The sequence below is a fragment of the Sphaeramia orbicularis genome, chromosome 17, assembly GCF_902148855.1.
Source record: "Sphaeramia orbicularis chromosome 17, fSphaOr1.1, whole genome shotgun sequence".
NCBI classification, from domain to species: domain Eukaryota; kingdom Metazoa; phylum Chordata; class Actinopteri; order Kurtiformes; family Apogonidae; genus Sphaeramia; species Sphaeramia orbicularis.
The window spans coordinates 38,272,464-38,294,534 of NC_043973.1; the positions used below are offsets into that span (position 1 = coordinate 38,272,464).

Below are 22,071 nucleotides of genomic sequence, written 5' to 3' on the forward strand. Positions count from 1 at the left end.
AGCCAGAAATTTTGTGGTGGGTTTAAGGAGCATTGAACTATAGTGAGTGAGAATAAATTAGGTTAAGGACAGCCATGTTTGTGAGTCATGTTCATCATCAGAATAGCAACTGACTGACTGAGATGAAGATGGGAATTAATTAAAATGATATAAAACAGACTGACTACATCCACTAAGTAGAACAAACCAAAAATTGAATTATCTTACATGTCATTATTGATCGTCTAGAGGGCAAATTATTGAATAAACACAATAACCGTCATATGTCCGTACATCACCTTACACCTGTCAAAGCCGTCTGTATGTATTTCAGGGACTTGACCTGGATGTTGTTACCTCCTCGACACACACACACACACACACACACACATACACAGTAGCCCAGCATGAAGGTGGGGGGTCATTATGCCCCCACGTGCCGTGTACTAAAGATTGAAGCTGGCCCGCTCCCCTACACCTTTCACCCTGGCTGGAGGGGGAAATTGAAATCAATACAGCCTATGATGAGGCAACTGGAGTGGGACAGGACCGGAGGAGTTAGGGTGGGGGTAGGGATGGGTGTGTGTGTGGGTGGGGGGGGGGAGTTGCTTGGGTTTGACGGATGGCAGGTTAAAGGGGGATGATCAATTACCCTGATGGATTGCTTTTTGGAGATTTCAGAAATGATCTCTGCTCCTTAAAGACCGATTGTCCATTGAAGGAGGGGTAGAAGGGATGGAGAAGAGGAGGAGGAAGAGGTGGGAGGGAAAGGGGGGGTGGGGGGGTGGGGTGCTCCTCTGCAGTTTGCATAACACCCTACAAGGATGGAATATCATTCACTTAGATCTTTGTTGTTGTGAGAAGTGGCAACTGGTCCCTCCTCCCTCCATAGTCTTTTATTTTTCGAATATGTTTAATCCCCCCCACCCCCTCCCCCCTCCACGCATTCTCCCTCTAACGGATCCCCTCTCTCTACATTATTCTCTGTGCATTTTAATTTTTTTTTTTTTTTTTTCTGTCACCGGGGGCCCAGTTTCCCCGCCCACTCTCCTCATTTTAGCCTGAAACTAGAATAGTGGAGCCAAGAAATAGTTAATCTGTTCAGCTGCTGCTATGATTGGCCGCTGTATGCAGGGCTTCAGCCACCCTGAATGAGAAACAGGGGTAACCAGGCAACTTCAGAGCAGGAGCGAGAAGAGAGAGAAAAAAAAAATACACACACAGCTTCATGGGATCTTAGAATTATGGAAGAAATTTTGAACATGTAAAAGCAAGGCAATGTGATTTTACCTTCTGTGTCCGGCAAAAATGGAATTAACAAATGGATTTTCTTAAACACGCTCTCTCCATTCTCTCTCTCTCTCTCCTCTCTCTCTCTCGCTCTCATTGGGGGAAAAAAAAAATAGAGCGCTCAAATGAAGGGGACACAGATGTGGATTAAAACGCATAAATGGGACACTCCAGAAAACCCTTCATTGAGAAAAGGTAAGTTACCTTCCTGTTCTACCGGCAGTCTTTAAAACTGTTAAACTAAAGCTGTTTAAGGATGCGTGGCAGCTCAGCGGCATGGCAAAGATTTATGGATGCTGAAGGAAAATGGGTTGCGGAACACTCTGGATTTGTGAGGATGAGACCGAGAAACATTCACGTATATGGCAAAAGTAAACAGGAAAAAATACAAAATTAACCTGTTAGTGGGATTATCGACGATGCTTTTTTGCCGTTTTTGGATGTGAGCTCCTTTAAAGCGCAAACGCCGGTCGCCTGTCAAATAACCTGCTGTCCCATATTGAATTGCGCACAAATTGGAAATGGACAGTTTTCGCATTGAAAAGATAAGATTGTATGAACCTGGGGTGTGTGTAGGTTATGTCATCCAATGAGTATCAATAAAAGCTTAAAGCATTTTTCAACCCCGTGTGTCCCCCCCCCCTTCCCCAAATATTCAAATGAAGACATGTCTTGCTGCAACAGCAATAAGTCATCTTCAAAGGTCTGTGCGTTAATCCGATCTGAGCCTAAATGAATGAGGGAACAGTGACGCATGTGTTCATAAATATATTGATTCTTGTGCAAAAAAAAAAAAAACAAAAAAAAAAACGGTGGGATAAATGCTCAGTGGAACGGTGCTCCAGTATGGGGGCTGAGTACCTGTGGATGATGGTTGGATGGGAGCGCACGGCGCAGCGCGTCGGCACCGGTCTGAGTGGACGAACAGAGCTGTAGCGCATATACTGTAGGCCTGCAAAGACGAGTCCTGTGGTCAGCAGCTAAGTTCGCAGGTCATCGTGGGGTTAGAACAATCTTGTTAATTGTGGAGGAGTATAGGCGTGGAGAGCTTTAAACTGCGTCACGCTTTGCAGATGCGCCCTCTTTTTGATTTCCACGATGAAATATGGATCCCAATCGGATTCAGTGACTTTTTTTTTTTTTTTTTGCACAGACTCCTAAAAATCTTCTATGCTTACAATATCTGAGCAGACTGACAATATACGTGTGACAATGATGCAAATAAGTTTCGCTTAGAAAGCAAATTATTGCTTTATGGTGCAGCATCATTACATCAGACCAAGTAAAAATCATGTTGATTCTCAGAAAAAAAATAATTTATTGCAACGCTGGTGTTCAACTGTTTCGTTAGAGATGCTCAAAAGCTACTGATTTACACTGTTGTCCTAGTGGATTGGTTATTACCGTAGTACAATCCAAATCCCCCCCTGGGTAAAAATGAATATATGCCAGAATGATCTGTTCAAATGCACAATTCAGCACTGGACCATATGTCTGTCATGTTGCCATAATGTTTCTGCTTGAGAATACAAGGGCAGACTAGTTATTAAATAGCCTTGACTATGGCCTTGGAAAAGGCAGGAACAGAACAGCTATCAGCTATTAAACAGTTGGAATATGCAGGTCCACCCACAGACGACCCTAAGTTATCACAAGTTATGGTTTGTGTTGCGTCTTCACTGGATGGAAACCAAGGTCAGTCAGTGTTAGCTTTGTCAACGGTGCCAAAGTTCATTGACAACTTCTGCCAGTCGGTCAAACTGCCTTCGGTAATCTCCTTACAGAGGATGTTTTGCAACAGATCCTAAGCCGTGCCCACAGGCTAGATTGTCGGACACATGTGTTGCACATGCACACACACACATACACACATGTAGCACAGTTTCCAGTTGTTCCCTAAGATAGTTCTTAGCAGCCCAGTATGAGTTGTGGGGCTTAAGATGGAGCTGAGCACTGAACAAAACACTCGAGAGCATTAACTTCTCCAGCAAGGACTTCTTTGTTGGTCTCCCTGTGGAATCATGACACTTAATTTAGCTCCTGACTGCAAAACCAGAGTGGATATTCAAGCAATATCTCATCCGATTAAGACGATAATGCTTTTTCTGCACTTGCAATTACTGTGAAATGGTAAACGTGGTTTGCAGATTCTCTTTTCATGTTTGCTCAGCACAATTACAACAATACAGGGAAAATGTTTCTACTCGTGGCTTATGAAATTGTTGGGGTTGTCTTACCCATTTGGTGTAGTGTTGCTTCCGGCCTTTTGTCTTGTTGAAAGCCTGGTGTATTATCACATTTGCCATTCCTCCTCATATTGCACTAGTGCTGCCTCACTATGAAATCTTTTAAGTTTTCCCTAGTGCTCTGCGATAATGCATCTAATGGACGGGGGTTACACTGACATTAATGTAGCCTTTCCACATTAGATACAAAATTGCCTGAGTGGCCTAAATCTTTTATAAAAGTGGCTTAATGAGCTTGCAAGATTGTGTCAGAGTTCTCATTTTGCTGGTGGTCTCTGACAGTCTGTTCATTATTGAAGATGTGGCCCTTGGCAGAGGCAGGTCGGGGGTGATCCTGGTCGCCCAAGTTGAACAAAAGGACAGATCGTTCAGATAGCGGTGCATTGTAAGGTGCAGAATGATGCACGCGCTCCATTGGGAGTGGAATCAACGTGACAGGTGCATCCAAAGTTCAGAGTGCAAACGGTGGGTTGTGTCAACCAAGGAAGCAAATGTGAAAAGCAGTTAATGAAAACAAATTCATCTCCAATTCTGGGAAGTTTAACGTCCCTTCCAGAAGAAAGATGATGCCTGCTAAGAAACATAATATTTAGCTTTAGAGGAGGTGGTATGATGGCAGAAAAAAACATTGTTATGATTTAGTCAACACCAAGCAGTAATGCAAAATATAATCCCTGGAACTGGAAAATGTTTAAATAAAAATCCTTTCTAGGGCTGGATCTGTTCCAGGAATAAAACTGGAAAAAGGTCCAAACTTTTCAAACCAAATACATCCCACTCACTGCAAAATGACTTACACATTAAATACTGGTTCAAATTCTTTTCTATTTATAGTAAAGCAGTAAATTGCACCATTTCTCTTAATATGAAAAAAAAAAGGAATGTACTGCATTTATGCTTGATGTACAGAAAAAAGACAGCTTTTCAAAACAGTGTCAAACCCTTTCATACTCCAATTTTATAATTAACATTAAATGACCTTTTAGAGTGAGGAAATTGTGTCAAAAAAGGTTTCAAAGCAAGTTGTTCTGTAATTGTTCCTCATGAAAATAAAGGGTTATTCAGTGGTTACTGCCACTTCAGATACACTTTTGTCAACTGTGGATGTAATATGTGTAAATTCTGAAAATAGCAAGTCAAGCATCATTGACTTCAGTTGTTTTCTCATTGTCATGTTCTTTATCGCACTGACCCTGCTAAGAGGACAATGAGGCTGCGACCCAATGCGATGGTGAGTGTTAGTGAAATCAAATGGGGCAGTGAATTGCCAACCCATCACACAATTATTTCCATTGTGCAGCGCTGGGTGGCTAGTAATCCTTGTGCTTTGGCCTGTAACATCTGGTGAGTGGGTGAAATGTTCAGTGTGAAGCCAGCAGTGTCAGACTGCCTCCCATGTTCAGCCAGAGCAGTCGTCACTGCCCGCCTCACTTCCAGAGGACTGGGCATCTTCAATGCATCAATGACACCAGCCATCACTAGGGACATGTAGCATGCCAAACCAATGATTCATTAGGACTCAATTAGCTGGGAGGCATGGGGCGTCTTGCCATATGCCTTGAGGTGCTACGGCAATCTGTACCCACTCCCTACTACTGTACTCTCAGCTGTCTTTGGCACTGTACAGTCTGTACATGTGTGTTGCATCAGTGTTGTACACTACCACCCCAAAAGTACTGTCTTTTCACAAAGCTGTATCTTTGTATTATTGAAACTAGAAGAGATTTAGCAACTCTGTCTCCAGCCACCCAGCTTCAGAGCTGGAAATGAGACACAATGACCTTCAGCTCAACTCATGTTGCGCCAGTTGGCACCGTATGAAATACTCATCCATCTACTGAAGTATGAGGCTGCAGAGCTCCAGATACTGTAAATCTTAGGGGGTAAGAAAGGCCCAGCTCAATATCGACTTTGCTTCGCTTGCCAAGAGGCGGCGTGTGCTGCCGACAAGATCTATCTACCCTCCGATCTGGCTTGTTTTCTTATCTGTGCCAAGGTAAAAGACCCTCTCACTCTGTTTTCCATTCCCCCTAACCCCATCAAGGTTTTCCACCACGACGCTGATTTAATGAAATTAGATTGGAGAAATGAGCTACACCGAACACACCACCAGAGAAGAATGAAGCAATCCGTGTGTAACATTTGTGATTTATACACGAGGCTTGTCTTAAATGTGTGATAAATGTAAAATGATGATATGCTTTATCATTTGACGTGCAAAAAGCAACTGCACAGTGTAGTGTTGGACCGCTGTGATCCTCCAGAATGGGTTCAATACTGTTTGGCATGGATTCTCTGAGGCTCTGAAGCGTAAATGTGGATAACTGCATGATTAATGACAAACTGTAACACTGTGCATAGTTTATCAATATTAGAGGGATGCTGGAAAATTTTTATATGCTAATGCTAGGATATAATTTTTGGGATTATTGACAGGTCATCATCTGAAAATAAAGAATCACAATTGCACACCTCCATATAACTTAATAAACCCTAATAAAATGCACTGGGGGACTTGTTCCTTGTAGAGTTTGCAACCTTTCATTACATTCCTTCTATTGCAAAAGAAATAAATGACTTTAATTTCAGAGTTAAATATTTAATAAACATATTACAGTACAAGTGCACGAGACAGAAAAACTGAAACCAGCCGCGTGCCTATTTAATTGGATTATGATCAAAGAGGAATCTTACATGAGTAACAGCCACATACCAGGCATTATCTGCCTATTTTTAGAACGCTTCATGTAAATCATGTAAAGGTCTGATAATAAATGTATATATATCAAACTAGAACTGGTTTTGTCGTGAGTGCAATGGGTAATTGAAGGTTCTTTGAATTCATATAGTTTTTGTTGGCTGAATGAGCAATTTGAAAATATGGAAAAAGTCAAATATATCTTAGAAAATCAAACACAGTACGAAACTTTTCAACAATTTTCCAAACGCGAGAAGTGCTCGAGATGGAAATCAAGTCGAGTTAGAGCAGCTCTGCCCCAGTTGTAGGCACGTGCAGCCACCCAACTGCACTCCTCCAGCGTTTTCACCGCATTACCCAGAAACGCTATGTTCGTGTGACCCAATTTATCAGCCTCTCCTCCCCATTCATCTGCTCTCACAGATGCACTACAGGAGGCTCCATAAGCAGCAGAGCATTCATCACCTCTGAGTAGTGAGGTCCTTCGACTTCATCCCGTTGGCCCGTTCTACAACCCTATTCCCCACAGGCGGGACAGCAGCTCCATATGTGGTTGATGATTATAATAGTGTGGCAGGAGCATGCAGGGGAAACTACAGAAGCTGAGATGCATTTGTGCGTACACTTGTGTTTGTGTTCCATTAAATATGTAATCAAATATAAGCTGAGCGGCGTTTTTCTTCTGACAGTCAGTCTAAATATTGGGTCTGTCATCTCCTGTATCCCTTCACTGCAATATTTTTTGCAACCCCTAGAGGTAATTGAGATGTTTGGTTCAGCCTAGAGGAGTTGCCAGATCTAAATCTCATGTGATTTCATATCCTGACTATTTGTGTTTTTCATTGACAAACATGTATTGCTCCTGTTGTGATCATTTGCAATTATGATCAAATTAAAATATAATGCTAGTACACTTCCGCCGAAGATGTTGTAGAAGGTAAGCCCAGACTGTATATCAGATTTTGAGAACTGTTGACAGAGTCGGGCTATGCAGCGGCACAGCATTGTGAACCTATAAGTTTGGAAATCAAGCACCGAATACAATGATAAAAGAATATACAGAGAAAAACTTCTGCTGTTTCCCAGGACACCTACAAACAACTGAACTCAGCTGGGGGTGCCAGGCTTTTATTAAACATGCCCAAAGTCAAACAATCAGTCCTCAGTCAACTCAAACAACCAATAAACATAACATAACATAAGGTTTGTCTATCACAAATGCAAAATATACATAAATATTTAACAATTGGGAGCACCGACTCTACAAGAACACATGCAATTATTCTCAAGTTTGCACATCACTGCAAACAAGAAAAATATACCTTTATGTAAAAAGTGTCTTTAGCTTTAATCTCCTAAGACCCGGGAAATGTCAGCAAAGTACCAGCTTTTTTTGTTTTTTATTAATTAAGTCCCTATATTGGAAACGTCAAGATGCAATAGTTTTTTCAGATGCAGTTTTTAAAATTTTTTTGGAATGTTCTTTGTGATGGACAGTTTTCTTTTCTTTTTTTTTTTTTAATATTAAGTTGTAAAATTCTTGGACAGAAATTCGTGGACAGAAAACCCACAGCTGGGTCTTAGGAGGTTAAGAAACCAAATTAAGAGATGCTGATGTGAGCATCCTGGGTTGGAGAATTGTCAATTTCAGACCCCTCACAGTAATGTCTTTAAAATGTGCTCATTCACATTCCAAAAAAAGAACCAGGAAGAGAAAATTAGCTCTTCTCTCATATCAGTTTGCCAGCAGCCAACAGCTGGATTAGATTATTTTAGCACCGAGAGTTGAAACAGAGAACATCTATCTTGGCTTTGTCCAAAGGTAACAAAACCCACCTGCCACTGACATTTTTTCTTCCTAAATGTCTAACCAGCCAGACTAACTGCTCCTATAATTAGGATCTTTGCACTTCTGTTAATTAAATGAAGCTCTCCCTTGTCGTGATGCCTTCAGGGAACAGATTCTATAGTTTTTGATGTGGAGTTTCACTAAGCGTCAAGCATCTGGCGCAGCAGCCACGGTCAGCGTGACGTCTTCTGACGAGACCCTTTAGATCACTTCTCATCAGAGCATCACAGTTGGAGTCTACACTGATGTTTTGCTCTAATCAGCCATCAAGTGTCATATTCAAAAGGCTTCACTCCTGCTTGTATCCTGTCTCCGCTTTTGGTTTATAGAAAACAACGCAAGCAACTGAGGAAAGAGTTTCTCAGACAGACAGCAGGAACAGTGCCCGTTTGTGTCAGATCTTGACCTTGCGATGCCATTGTAATGAGAGGCACTCGAATATTTCACTTATCATTAGCGGCATGATTAGCTGCCAATGGGCTGTGCCCGGCGTGGTTTAATCCTCCCAGTCTCTAGAGTGTGATAACGTATGAGATGACAACAGTTTCACACCCAGTTTCACACCTCCCATGGTTCCATACGTCGCAGCAGCCTAATCACTCATGTGAGATTAATGAAAGACGTTGAGGTGTGGTGAGAGATTCACTAATTACACTCGCACATACTGTATTGTAGTCCGGGGAATAGACAGCTTGTGTGTCTGGGATGTGTGTGTTGCATAAGCTTGTTTTAAAGTGCAGTTAAACAGGATACCTGTTACTTCACAGTGGGAGATGTTGTGCGACAACAAAGCTGCACTCAAGAGAAGTTCAGATGTGACAACAAAGAAACACTTTTAACGTGATTGTGGAAATGATGACATCTACAGTACAGCAGCAACAAAGCAAAATACTACTAATTGGGGTGTTAAAACAGCTGTAGAGTAATTTATGTGAAAAAGTGCATGGGATTTTTCATGTGCTTCGAATATGTCCTTCAGCTGCCTGGAGGAGTAGTAATGTTACCGATGCAAACTGAACTATTCATCAGACATATCACAGCATGAAGTGGAGAACATGTTGATATGTTTTTGCATGTAATGTCATACTTTCTGTATTTTCTCAAAGGCATCTGCCAGGTTCTGTGGAGAAATTGATGGTGAATGTGTTTCATAGAAGAAGTATTTGCAGATCTAAACCTTGACAAATAAATGAGCAAATAGACGGCGCTTTTCTATCTTATATGCAAACATTTACGGCCACTGGAAACATCCAGCGCAAAATGACAAAAGTAATGAGGAAAAGATGTGACTCGTTTGTCCAAAATGTGTCGTTTCGCTTTTTAATATACAATGAGTAAAACTATTCCTCGTTGTTGTGTTTGTAGGGTGTCTCCCATCATGACAACATCAATAAGACTGTGTGGCAGTAACACACAAACACAAAGGTATCTATTTTAAGACGTCTGTGCTGTGCTGTGCTTCCCTTCAGCTTCATTAATGCTGTCTCACAGACTACAGCCATGAGTTTATTTTGATCATGGCAACTTTTATTGTAACTGCACGCTTTCTGTTGTGTTTGATAGTCACAATTACTGCCCGTGACACTAGTAAAAATGTGTGTCATTTAGGACACGAAAACAACCTGAACAACAAACAGTTATTCCAGAATCGCAAGTCGAGAATCATGTAGAAGCTGTTTGTATCTTAATTATATCCATGACCCATGTGCAATTAAGGAGGACACCTTTTGGTTATTTATTTAGTTCATACAGAACAAAGGGAAAAAAAACCCTAATTGTCTCATTAATTACTTTCCGCATGAAATAATGACCAAACGAAGGTATCCAAAGCTCTTTTGTAACTCACAAAAGGAAGCATTGGTGAAGCGGGGGGGAGCAAAATAGAACAACTTCGGCCTCTTTTCACAAAAAGGCATTATGATGGCAAAAGAGGAGACAAATTGAAAAAGGGCAGAGGAGACTAATAGTGCAAAATGGAAAAAAAAAGAGGCGAACAGTAGTAAAAGATATCAGAGAATAGAATAAAAAATAAAGAGGGCTGTAGAGAATCAAATATATAAACACGGATCAAATCAAAATGATTCAAAAGAGAGACAGAAGGAGAAAACATTGGCTGTGAGGTAACATGGTGTTTGTCCAGGCCTTATGGAGCCTGCCCAGTTCTCTCTCCCACCGAATGTGGTAAATAGCCTGTTTTAACACACTGTTCAGACACTGAAACACAGCACAAAAACAAACCAATTCAACAGTGAATTAAAGACTCCTTGGGGAAGCTGCCGAGTAACATCAGAGGAGGTGTTCTGGAGAGCTACATCTACCAATTAACTGTTCTGAGAGGGGTCCAGGAGTCTTGCGCCGGGTACATTTCCAGACCTGCCATATTTGGTGAGTGGAAGTAGATGAATAAGAGAGGAAATGTAGCCTATCCTGTTTTCGTGCTATTGTTTACTGTCACCATAGGGAGCTGGTGACACTTTATTAGCCTGAATATGTCTGTTATGGAGGCAGAAGCAGGCTAAGACATGCAAACTTTCAAAATAAACCCCATTAATATTTGCATCTTGAGACCTCTGCTGTGCAAGCGTGAGTGAGTTTGTTCATTTATGTCATGTTTCAGACTTGAAAAGACCCCCCCTACACCACCCCCGTCACCCTCCCATCCCTTATGTGCTCTCTCTCTCTGTCTAAATTGGACCCAGTTATCCTGCAGCTGAGTTGGTTAAAAAAAAAAAAAAAGGATAATGCAGGAACACTTCAGAGGGCAGCTCTTCACTGCCCTCTGTGTAGCCACGCTGGAGCCACGCCTAACTGAGTGCACTGCTTGGAGGCCTAGACTGACATAAATCTGCACTGCAAAGCAACTGTGCAGCAACGCTTATTTAGTTTACCAGCTGTAGCCGCTGAACCCAAAGCAATAAGGCCTCTATTTTCCTCAGAAAGTAAATGAGAACGCTTGAAATGCCCAAAGTGAATTTTTGTATGTATTTTCTTGCATCCCCTCCCTCCCCGTTTGCACACTTGACTGTTCCATCGTCAGAGGCCCTCCATCTTGTCAGAATGAGGTGAACTAATGGGCCGTGGCTGAACAGCCTGAGCTCAGAGGCTATCAGTTCCCCCTGGAAGGCCAGAAAGGCAGAGAGAAGAAGAAGAAGAAGAAAAGAGAGGTCCTTCTCTTCTACTGTTGCCGTATTTCAGCTTAGTAATTCCTGGTGGAAATCAAAAGGAATGGTTTAGTTTACAGTGTAGAAGGCAGTCGCCTACATTTGTTCTGCTTTCATTTTATGTTAATGATCTTCTCTCATTAGGGCATTCTCTTTTGCCCTGGTACAGTAATATCCTTTGTGTTTTTTGCATATTTTTGGTCTCTGTTCTTGTAGAGCTGAGATTTAATGTATCTTACTGAATCTTTCTCATGATAAAATATTGTAGAAAAGCCCTAAAATAACCATATTTTTAGGAAAATGATTGTACAGGTGGTAGCTGAGATATAAATAATGAGCAAATAAGAGCACTAGCCTGTCACGTACTGCATAAAATATAACATATGTCCGATTTCTGATTCAGTCTAGAAGATTTAATTAACGGTTAAGTTCCCAACAGCTGTGCCGATGAGTCACATTCATCATGACGTGCATGACTGTCTAGAAATATGTCGTATGAGAAGAGATGCATAAACACAAACATATGATCTGTATTGTATTTTGAGTGTGTCAAAGCATGAATCAAAATGAGATGAATTACAACTACTAAGTGTTGCAAAATGATCGAATTACTTACATCAACAATGATCAGAGGGGGTAAAGATCATAATAATTGTTACTGTACATTTCACATCACTGCCTTTATGTCATAAGGAGCGGAAATCACAGTAGTATTGTATAGTGATGGGACTTTTGGCTCTTTGAAGGGAGCCGTTCAATCAGCCGTTCACTGAAAAGAGCCGTTCAAAAGACTGGCTCTTTTATGTTTTTTGCATTATTTTGAAACGCCAATGTTTTAATGACTAAATAGGCTACATGTGATGATTGACATTACATTTTAAAGGTGTTTAATCGGCGCAGCAGTAAATATTATCTTACTATAAAAAAGAATAGTTATTTAAAATGTGTGGGCTAAATACATGACATGAGAGGTGGTCCACTGTGGATGGGCCTCCTCACCCCTGCCTGTCTCATCCAGCGGGATGGACCCCCCATGTGTCCACCCTACTGCATCCTTGCAGACTAGAACTACATCTGCAAATGGACGTCCATCAGTCCTGGTGCATCTCTAGCCTGTCCGTCCATGGGAGTGGATCTCTCCTTCACTGTGGTTCTCCCCGAGGTTTCTCCCTTTTCCCACTGGGTTTTGAGTTTTTCCTTGCCGAGAAGGAGGGTCTAAGGACAGGGGATGCCCTGAACACTACTCATTTTCTTGCTGTTTATTTGACTGTTGTTTACATCCAACTGACTCTGTAAAGCCCTTTGAGATAACCTTGTTGTGATATTGGGCTACACAAATAAAATTGAATTGAATTGAATTGTGAGGTGACATTAGGCAAATGCTGGAATTTGACAAAAAACATCACGGTACATTATGTGGACTAGTCTGTAGCCTAAAAATGAAGAAGAAAATAAAACATTTTCTTATGAAATAACATTTAATTCTCCTCAAAACAAGAACAATAAATGTGTGTAAACATACGGAAAAAATTGCACAAAACACAACAGTGATTAATCACTGCAGTTACTTAAATACCTGAACTATAGTACAATTCTCAGAACAAGAACAGTATGTTGGTAAACATACAGAAAAAATGCACAAAACACAAAAGCGATTTATCATTGCAATTACTTAAATACCTTAACAACTGTAGTACATTTTTCCCAGTGACGCTAAATTGACAGGCAATCAGACACCTTCCTTAGGAAAAAAAAAATAAATAAAAGAACGGCTCTTTACAAAGACTCAGTTCCCATCGTTCATTTCAAAGAGCCATTCAAAAGATTCGATTAGTTCGTGAACGTCACATCGCTAGTATTGTATGAAACTGTAGTTCTGAGTTACTATTGAGTTACCTATTACAAGGCAGTCATCTATTATCAGGATGTTTGTGTCACTGTGTAAGAGGGAATATATCACTAAAAAGCCAACAACTATAAATTATGTATTTATTCATTGTATTTGGTTTCATTGTCACTGTCAATTTGACCGGTGAGATGAAGCAAAGTACAAACACATAAATCTCTACCTCATGGCTTTCAGTAAAAAAATATTGATATTTGGCATCAGAGTCTTGATAAAAGCATTGGAGGTGAATTCCCGCATGAATATTGTTCCATATAAGCCATATGTTAACTATCTAATTAGACTAACAAAGGCAAATTAACTCCATCTGAAACTGAATGCTTATCAACCACTTGTAAGGCCAAATGAAATGATTTGACTCCTGATTATGATGATGAGAGCTGATGCAGAATAAAATGCTCAGCCATGTAACAATAAAGCAATTAATACAACACAGATTAAAAGCTTTAGATTCTGAGGGATAGCAGTTGTTGGCCCGGCCTACGCAGCCATAGGTGGCACAAGGTAACACAGCAGGGCTATTCAAAGGAGCTTTGTGAGACCAGGTTGTGACAGCCCTGTCCCACTCCATAAGCTGGGGGGCATTTTGTAACAAAGATGACCAGCGCAGGGTGCCAAAGCTGGTCTGTCGAACAAACGTTCCACCAGCCCCGGGCCATGCCAGCCTTGGCCAGGAAGACACCGAGATAGTCCGGGGAATAGGGCCTTCCTGCTCCTCAGCAGCAGCAGTCGCATTCAAAGTGGAGAGCCCAGACTCTGCTTACCGTTGGGAATAGACTGAATGGAGGTGTAATTGGCCATATCCAGTGATAGATGGCTGTTCAACCTTTGTTACTCATCGGTGGCAAGATGCACAAAGGCTTGTCTCACAATATGAGGTTGATTGTGGAGTCTATTAAACACCAGTCTCAGGAGGAAACATTACTTACTGGAAGTCTGGAGCTTAAAAGAATCTCACAAAAGACGTGGTTTAAAAATCACGTTGTGTTTCATGATTGCCTATTATATTTCAGAGACAGTAAACATGATTATAAATCTGATTCCACATCTTAATGAATCATTTTCACCTGCAGAGATGGCTAGAAATGTACAATCCAGCATAAATAGAATGAATTGAAATAATTTTTAGTAAATAAACAGGCAAAAATTATGTTCTTGACATTTTTTTATGTATTGCATAACTGTTACCAGCTGTATGGTTTGTGCATTAGTTGTGAAAATGCTCCTTTTGTTTTGATGTTTTAATGGCGTGTTTTTATGTATGTTTTTGGAGTGTGCAAAGCTGACAAGAGACAAGAAACAAGGACAGAGAGACAGAGAGGGAGGCGATGTTTGATGTATAGGCAGTGTTCTGACAAACTTATCAAGAAAAATGAGATGTGATCTTTGCCACAATAACTCAAATTGCATCTCATCTCAATGCACTGAAGCTACATAAGACATATGCTGGTATGTGTTCCTGCATGTAGCCAAGGGGCAAAGCCTCGCCTTGGGAAGATAAACCATACACTCAAACTCTCCTCCTGAAAAATCAATAGTTTGCATGATTGATGCAGGTAATGTAAAAAAGAGAGCTTTGCCATACATCAGGTTTTCCTCACAGCACGCCGTTTTTTGGTTCAATAATCTTTTTACAGGGCAAAGATTCAGAGGCAAACAGGAAACAAATATCTCCAGAGATGATTTGTGAAATTCACGTCGACAGGCAGACAGAGACAAAGAGAGTAGTGCATTTATGGGGGGGTGGGGGGGGGGGGGGGGGTGGATAAAGAAATGCAAGCAGAAATTAAATGGATTTCCCTCAAGGAAGTGTTTTTTTTTTTTTTTTTTGCACTTGAGAGAGGTAGTACTAAAATGAACAAATTAATAAATAAAGTGCGGCTTTTGTCAAGGGCTTTTGACATCCCATAACTGTTCTGAGTAGCTGGAGAAACGAGTGATGCTCGTTAACTCTGACCCAAATCATAAGAGACACGAGTAGCTGTTAAAACACAGCGCAGATTGGGGAGTCTGGGTGACCTAGATAGCATTGGTTTTGAAAAGCAGCCGTAGATCACATTAAATCACTCTTCCGTCTAATACAATGAGGCATATCTCCCTCGTTGGTAATGAAAATTACATTCTGATAAGGTTCTTTGTGACATGGAAAATACCTCTCCCATCACTGACACTCCAATAGTCTGTCTGAAACGTACAGTACTTACAGGGAGACTGGCCCTTGACTCGGCCCACAGTGACATTATTTGAGTATCATGAGTACATCTGAAAAGTGACACCTGGTTCTGAATGAAATGCACAAGGAGAACGGCTACTGATGAGGAACCCACCAAAAACTGTTGTTCAAGAAGTTATTTATTTATTTAGAACATGCAAAGAAAAAAAATAATGCAAAACAAATCAAATTAAGACAAAAACAAAACAAGAAAAGCACTCAGAGAGCACAGACCTCCACCAAGGCAGATCAGCCCCCCCCCCCCATCACCACCAAAATTTAATCATTTGTTCCTTGTGGCAGAATCAACATTTCCTGAAAATTTCATCAAAATCTGCCCCCCACAACCCCTTTGATCACCACCAAAATTTTATCATTTGTTCCTTGTACCAGTATCAACATTTCCTGAAAATTTCATCCAAATCCATCCATAACTTTTTGAGTTATCTTGCTAACAAACAAACAAACTAGAAAAGCACTCAGAGAGCGCAGACCTCCACCAAGGCAGATCAGCCACCCCCTCACCCATCCCCACCCCCACCCGATCACCACCTAAATTTCATCATTTGTTCCTTGTGCCAGTATCAACATTTCCTGAAAATTTCATTGAAATTCATCCATAACTTTTTGAGTTATCTTGCTAACAGACAGACAGACGAGCCCTGATGACAACATAACCTCCGCTGTTTCGCTTGGCGGAGGTAATAACATTTAAATGAACAGAATCTAACTTCAAGTACATGCAAGTCTGAATTTTGCATGGTCAAAAAGGAGTAGGAAGAAGTATAAACTTCAAGTAATGTGTGTGATGTTCAAAGCCCATCTTGCATTAATGGGTGGACCAGAGGATTTGTCTGCAGATAGAGGTGGACCATGTCAAAGATCACTCTGTTTATGCGCTGGATCCTATCTGGACCAATTAATTAAATCGGAGGCATCAACATGACTTGTACAAATTAATTTCTTCATTGATGCCATAAACATTATTTACTATGTCTGATTAACTGAGTCACGGTGGGGCACTAACTCAGATTTAAGCGTGACAGCAATTCTTTGTGCATAATACGGTCTCATATATCCTAGTTTGTTCCACGCATTAAGTCATGTGTTGTATTTTTTAAAACGAGAAACAGGCTTCGAGAGTATAAAGACTGGAGCATGGAAAATAAGATAAAAATTCATCGCGTGAGAAATGATATAGGAGCATGTATAGTGTGTATAACTATGTGACAATTGGGTTAAAACTAAAAATAAACAGACACAATCTCCCTGACTCTGGATAATTCACCAAACAATAAAACTGAGACAGATTTAGAGGCTGTTAGATTTGATAAATATACACTGTTTAAGTGAGAAATATGAGCGGATTTTAAATTGTCAGGTGGAAGCAAAGTGTTTTGAGTTGTTTTCAGATAGACAGAGTTAATGTTAATGGAAGGATGTGGGTGAATGTAACATAACATCGCATGGATGCAGATGAAATCACATGGTTTAAAAATGTTTCCAATTCAGCAGAAGCCAGGCTTAAGATAAGGCTTTTGGGCTTCTCCTCACAGAAACCGGTCGAAACAGAAATGGAGTTTCTTGCAGGTTCTCAGATAAGTCACTGCTGAGCTCTCACAAACTCTCTACATGCACTTTTCTGCTTTTTTTTTTTTTTGCCTGTTTTGCTAGCTTAAATGAACAAGCTAGTTGGTTTGTTATTATGGGAGAAAATACACATAAAAAGACAAAAACTCAGCACATAGGGAAATGTAGTAGTAGTATTTGACATATATGCCATTTAATACCCTAAAAAGAGATAAGTCACCATATGCTACCTGTAACAAAATATGTTATTATAGTATACATGTATCATATAGAGATCTTAAGATTTGTTTGGTTTCATATGGGTACTTCTTTGAAACTGGTCCCTAAAAACAGGTCATGGGGGCTAAAAATTCCAACCAGATGTAAACTAATGTTACAAAGCAAGTTTGGAAGCACTTTGGGTCTATTTTAAAACTAAGTACTTGCTGAGATAAAAGAGAAACTATGTTTTGGATAAAACACATTTTTTATGTTATTTTACATTATATTTAATACAAAAATCTGCATATAACACGGTCAAAAGGACATAAAAATCACACGCTACTATTTTTTTGAATATCTCTTTATTCTCTCACAGGTACATTTTGGGAATTGAACTAATTATGCAAGGCAGACTGTTTCACAAAGATGACTGCTGTTGTAAAATCATTCGCGATTTATATGCATTTAAATGGGCAGGTTCTGCATGTAACACAAGTGGACACGATGGGTTACACACAAAACCTGGAATGAGACTGAGATTCATGAAAAACCTGCATGTCTGGATTAGAAAAACCACTAGGATCATCACATTTAACACAGTGTCTTTATTTATAGTGCTATATAAGACCATTTCAAGCCATATTTTCCAAATCAAATGCATTGACATCTAGGTAGCTTTTCATGTCCCAATTTTGGTCCTATTTTTGGCCCCAATACTTTATTAAAAATTCATAAATTTTGGGATTGCTCAGAGTAAGAGTATATCTATCTATCTATCTATCTATCTATCTATCTATCTATCTATCTATCTATCTATCTATCTATCTATCTATCTATCTATCTATCTATCTATCTATCTATCTATCTATCTATATATGTATGTATGTATATATATATATATATATATGTATATGTTTTTTTGTTTTTGTTTTTGTTTTTTTTTTTTTAATTTATCTGAGATCATGAATAGGTACATACTGGGGGGAAATATGTCTAAATTTGTCTTTTATTATTGGGTCTAAAAACCTGGCAAAGTACCAGGTACCAAACTGAACTCAGTTTCATAGAAGCACCCATATATACAGTATATTTTATGTATCTGTATGTTTTCACATCACATTTCATATGTTAATATACACTCTTGACCATAAAGGTGTAATAATTTGGTTTTTAGACACATTTCTCCTTTTATTTCTATTGATACACATCAGTAATCACCGTTGACCAGGTGCAGTAATTACATACCGAGTCCCAGTTACACTATATTTATCAAGAATAACCACATTGTCAGAATAGTTCATGAGAACAGGTAAAAATATTTTATTCCAACTTTATGGGTGACAGTGTATTTGTGTATGGGCTGGTTGAAGTGGTGAAAATAACATGAACAGACATGTTTAAAAACTGAGGTCACACTGAAGCTCATGCAACAATGCAGAGTACTTCAGAGATATCAATATAATGCAACTAGAAAAAAATCAAAATGACTCATGTATGACACTCCTTAGCTACATTTTCACTTCCTCTCACCGCACACGCTCGCAATGTCATACAATGTCACACAGGATAATGTACGATGTGCAGCAGTTCTTTTCAGGCCAGAGAAGGCTGAAGGCCTCTTTCTCCAACAATGGCTCATCACCATGCCAACAGAAATGGTGCCAGCCACGGTGCCAACTTGGCACAGCCCTTGTGTTAGCAGTGGATGATTCAAGGGCATTAAAGCACAATGTGGGGGTTCCAGTTTATAGACGTCTGTGCCAGGATTCTCACCACAGTTTGCTTTGAAACAGCCTGTCATTCAGCGGTCTCTGCTGCTTCCCCTCCTCTCGTGCTGTTGGCGTAAACTAGAACCATTAACAATCCGTCTTCTGAAAAGTTGCTTTGCATGCACAGATGCATCGGTCATGCTTTAATATTCTATATTTACTCCCAAGTCATACGAAAAAGAAGAGCATCGCATGTTTTGCAACAGGACCCCTTCAAGGGTGGGCACTGAACACTAAGCATTTGCTGCACTCTCATTAAGGATTGATGATCCAGAAGAGATAATAACATCGTTGTTGATTTGTTAAATTGGTGCCTGCCATTTTATACGTTAAATTAAGGTTGTAATGAGTGATTAAGGGGTATGTGTTTGTCATGTTAATTTTTAATCACCTCAAGCTTAACATTAACTGTCACCCCTGTCTCCTCGCCTTACAGTGCTCAGAGCAAGTGACTGTGATGGGCTGTCGGACTGCATCTGAAGTGCTCTACCAAAGAATAATATCCACTCCTGACCTACTCTGAAGAACAATATTTGATTCAATCAATGTTGCAGCCTCCCCTGGGGGGAATTACTCCTGAGCAATAGGTGGACCCCAGAAAAGAGCAACCATAGACCATGTGATACTTGACCTTCAATGAGAGAACTCAGGTACACTCCAGAAGATGTCAAATCTGATCTGAAGCTGCTCACGAGAGGATCAGCCAGCTCATAATTTGGCCAGGTTTTCACGTGTCGTTAAGCAATACTGCAACACCATGGGCCAGCAGTGAAGGAGGGTTATTATCAATGCTGGATCTTCATTTATTGAGGAGTACCAGACGCATCAGTATGGATTTGAAAGAGACCTACTTCACTGCAGAAGGACTGTGAGAAAGAAAGTGGTGGAACTGGACACTGGGAGTTGGGAGGATTAGCTTGTGTGCTGCTAACCCATGGTGGATCTGCTGTAAGCAGAACAAGGGACTCAGCAGTGGAGGATGTCGGCAGAGGCCGAGCTTCAGCCGGGTGTCAAAACCAGCCAGCGAAAGGAGTCCAGGAGGATCAAAGGTATGTGAGATCTTCTTACAAAACTCCATTTTCTCTGTAACAGTAATACCTCAACACTACAATGTTTCGGGAGGTAGCATGCAGGGGAAGGGTGCTGTAAACAGCCGAAACACAAAATTCTGAGCCCAATGTATAAGCCAGTGGTTCCCAGCCTTTTATGACTCGTGACCCCATTTTAACATCACAAATTTCTGGCAACCCCAGACATTCAAAACAGAGACTTTTTCTGCTAAAATTAATTTGCTTTTGATCATGTAATAATTTGCTATACTATGTTGCAAATAATTATTAATTTTAGACAACATTTAGTCTATATAATGTATATTATTATGGATGGAGGCAGTAAATCCAGATGTAGATTACTGCACAAAGTGAAAATTTTATTTTCCTTGGTCAGGATATGTACAGTCAGTCCAGCTTGTACTTACAAGGCTGACAATTAATACTGAACAAACAAGAACTCAAACTATGAATTATGAAAGAGCTGCAGCATCTGAAACTGACCACAATGAACATTTGAAAGATAAACAGATCCACAGTGCTTCAGTTTCAGCTTCAGAGTTTGTCATGTCTTTTATGTATTGTGATTGTCTCTCTCAACTCACCATATAGTTTTATTACTAAGTTGTTGTTTGTTTTTTTTTTATCAATTACTGGAAATTTCAGTTTTAAGGTTCAGGTGACCTCACGTGGGGTCCTGACCCCAAGGCTGAAAAACACTGGTATAAGCAGTCAAAGTAGGCCACTTCCTCTCTTCCAATCCATGTCTCTTATTTATTAAAAAAAAATCTTCCACATGAATGAGATACCAACTGGGCACATAAATCAACACAATTTATTAATGAAGTCATCACTAACTCTTAAATGAGTAGCAACAAATGTGTGATATATGCTTCTGTTGATATCACACAACATTTAAGACCTTCCTTAATCAACACACTCGAGTTTCCAATTACTGTGTGATACTGCAGTCAAATGAGGTCTTCTTGGAGTATTGTACTTAAGTGAACATTATTTTCTTCATGTTTATTTTAGTATTATCATTATGGAGGTAGAAGATGAAGCTAAATATGCCATATTTGTTTTCTACCCCCTACTTACTATACTGCATAATAAAAACACAACTGAGCACGGCTTCTCTAGAGTCATGTTTTATTTGCAGCAACATGACAAAAGACATAAAGAAACAGTTGCCCAAACCCACCCTGCACATTCCAGTGTATGTAATTTCACTACATTGGATTTGAAAAGTGTCTTCATGCACAATGTAGTGGTTGTGTAGTGTGTGGGCCTAAAGAAAAATAATTGCAAGTTTGGAAAGATGGAACAATTACAGGATAGGAATATTTAGAATGATCTTAGAGTGATTAAAAATATGTGTGGATTTAGAGAAAATAGTGTTATGATGCACGGGTGTGGAAACAAACCACTGAAAACATAAATTACTTCAACAGCACATTTTAAGCAGACGCAATCCAACAACAACAACAAAAAAGAAAACTGTAACACACAATGCTTTATATTATAAAACAATACAGCTGTGCTCCATAATTCCTTAACATAATAAATTAATATAATGAAAATGACCAAATTGAGTTAAAAGCAAAATTAAAATGTAGGTCTTTAGTTTGCTTTAATAAATACAACCGTTCTCTGCTATTCTAAGAGCTTGTTTTTAAGATAAGAAAATGCATTTTTATTTAAATTCTTCTAATGTGAGATTAAAATTAATTTCTGAATAACAAAATATGTAGCTTTGTTTTACTTGTTGGCATAGATTCAATGTCAGTGCTTGCAGTTTTGCACAAAGTTTGAATCTCAGAGCTTCATCACTTTTGACAGAAATCTAGCTTTTGTATTGATTGAGTGGTAGGAAATGATGTGTCATCCAGTGATTTTATATTTAAAATGCAGTTAAAAGGGTACCTGCTGGTTGTGAGTCATCAGTATAGATATAGAAACTTCTGTCATGCCTTCAGATGATGGTTTGTAAAGTGGCAGCATGTCAAGTTGAAAAGATGGAAGGACCTGCAATTGACCCTTGGGGAACACCACAATTATTTTATAGCCTTTAGTTGAGCATTCCTTCAATAAAAATGAATTCTGTGTTGAATGAGACTT

The 22,071-nt window shown here is 39.7% G+C and overlaps 1 protein-coding gene across 2 annotated transcripts in view; it reads left to right on the top strand.

The window, feature by feature from the left end:
- The first annotated feature begins 1,078 nt into the window (after positions 1-1,078).
- The window catches only part of LOC115437330 (disabled homolog 1-like), a 61,665-nt gene continuing 40,672 nt past the window's right edge, over positions 1,079-22,071 (top strand). For both annotated transcript variants that reach the window (XM_030160551.1, XM_030160552.1), the window contains exons 1-2: positions 1,079-1,464; positions 19,338-19,950. In XM_030160551.1, coding sequence (XP_030016411.1) covers positions 19,881-19,950 — 70 coding nt within the window. In that variant the 5' untranslated portion in view covers positions 1,079-1,464; positions 19,338-19,880. The remainder of the gene's footprint in view (positions 1,465-19,337; positions 19,951-22,071) is intronic.